Source organism: Cyprinodon variegatus, unplaced genomic scaffold (assembly GCF_000732505.1).
Source record: "Cyprinodon variegatus isolate N-32 unplaced genomic scaffold, C_variegatus-1.0 Scaffold316, whole genome shotgun sequence".
Classification (NCBI taxonomy): domain Eukaryota; kingdom Metazoa; phylum Chordata; class Actinopteri; order Cyprinodontiformes; family Cyprinodontidae; genus Cyprinodon; species Cyprinodon variegatus.
The window spans coordinates 835,103-836,560 of record NW_015150769.1 but is presented as its reverse complement, the minus strand read 5'-3'; the positions used below and the strand labels follow the sequence as shown (position 1 = coordinate 836,560).

The 1,458-nt window shown below is 34.6% G+C and overlaps 1 protein-coding gene across 1 annotated transcript in view; it reads right to left on the bottom strand.

Moving 5' to 3' along the window:
- The window catches only part of LOC107090918 (desmoglein-2-like), a 16,665-nt gene extending 15,668 nt beyond the window's left edge, over nucleotides 1-997 (bottom strand). Inside the window, exon 1 of the mRNA XM_015384559.1 lies at nucleotides 862-997. Coding sequence (XP_015240045.1) covers nucleotides 862-906 — 45 coding nt within the window. The 5' untranslated portion in view covers nucleotides 907-997. The remainder of the gene's footprint in view (nucleotides 1-861) is intronic.
- Nucleotides 998-1,458: the final 461 nt, after the last annotated feature.

The following is a 1,458-nucleotide window of genomic DNA, read 5'->3' as shown; positions in this document are numbered from 1 at the left end:
AGGGGTCCCCTCATTAATGGAGGAGCAGAAGGTGATTAAAACAAGAGAGCTAGTCTCTAAAACAGACATGGCTATGGCTTGATGCTAACATCTTGGTTAGCTGTCAGAATTCTGAGAAAAAAGTCAGAATTTTCAGATTAAAGTCAGAATATTATATTATTATTATATAATATTTCCCATATTAAACTGAAATAAAATAAAAAAAATCAGTTAACTTTTTTTTTTCCAGTGGCCCTAATCCTCTTCCGTATTTTGTGTCCTCAACCCACAAACAAATCCTGACATTAAGGTTTTTTTCCCAAGAAGGTTTTTTCACATAGTTTTAAACAAACGGGGAAATAACTTTGACAGCAGATGATGTTGATTAGTGTCAGATCTATATTCATTCAGCATATAGAGATAATTAAAACCAATAAGGGCTGAAACAACTAATCAGATTATCGATTATTGAAATAATCATCAACTAATTTAGTAATCGATTAATTGTGAAATAAAGTATAGAGACTGTAAAAAATGCCTTTAGCAGACAGAGTGACCAACTTATAGCAGGAATTATATCTAAATTTTAAATAAATATATAAACATTTTGCATTTAAGATTAAAAAGAAAGTTTTCGTCTGTCAATCTGCTCTATCCAGAACTCCTCAAGTTTCCCCTGGTTTAATTTATTTAAATTACTTTCAGGAACCTTTTGCTATCTGATCATTAATCTGTTAATAAAATGATTGACAGACAAAAAAGTGTTTGAGGTGAATAAAAGCTCTTTCCATAGCAGAATAGTAGCGATAATAATCCAATTTTTCAGTTAATAAACACAAACGCTTTAAGGAAAGTCATCCGTGATACTTTTTGTCAACTCACCCCGATCAGCAGTAAGACCAGCATGGACTGGGATGGTCGAATCATAGTTACTGGGAGAAGACCAGTGGTTTCAGTAAACACACAGAGTCCCGCTGTGTTTGTTGCTTGTCAGTTTTGATCAGGTGGAGGGAAGAAATGATCCCTTTAAGGAAGTAACTTACATTTAAACACAGCGACAAATAACTCAGTAGCTCAGGAATGTTTCACTTCAAATGAAATGTGCTGGTACCCAGTTCCCTGGAAATCTGTTATATAAAAGACCAACTTCCGCTGAAAGTCCAATGCTAATGAAATTCTAATGAGATTATTTAACTCCAACAGACTCAATGTTTTTAACACAGCTGCTAAAACAGAACAGCTGGACTCAGGGGGGGGGGATTTACCATCAGGCAATATTAGGCAGCTGCCTAGGGCCCCATAAAACTCTGTTTACATTTATAGTTAATACAACTGTTCCTTATTTGTGCACATTATGTTTTGGATAAAAATCCTTTCGCTAAAATGCCATCGGAGCGCTGATAATATTAAGTGTCTGCTGTCATGATTCATGCAGCTATTATTTCATCCAAATGAAAAATGGAGAACAGATAAGCAGAT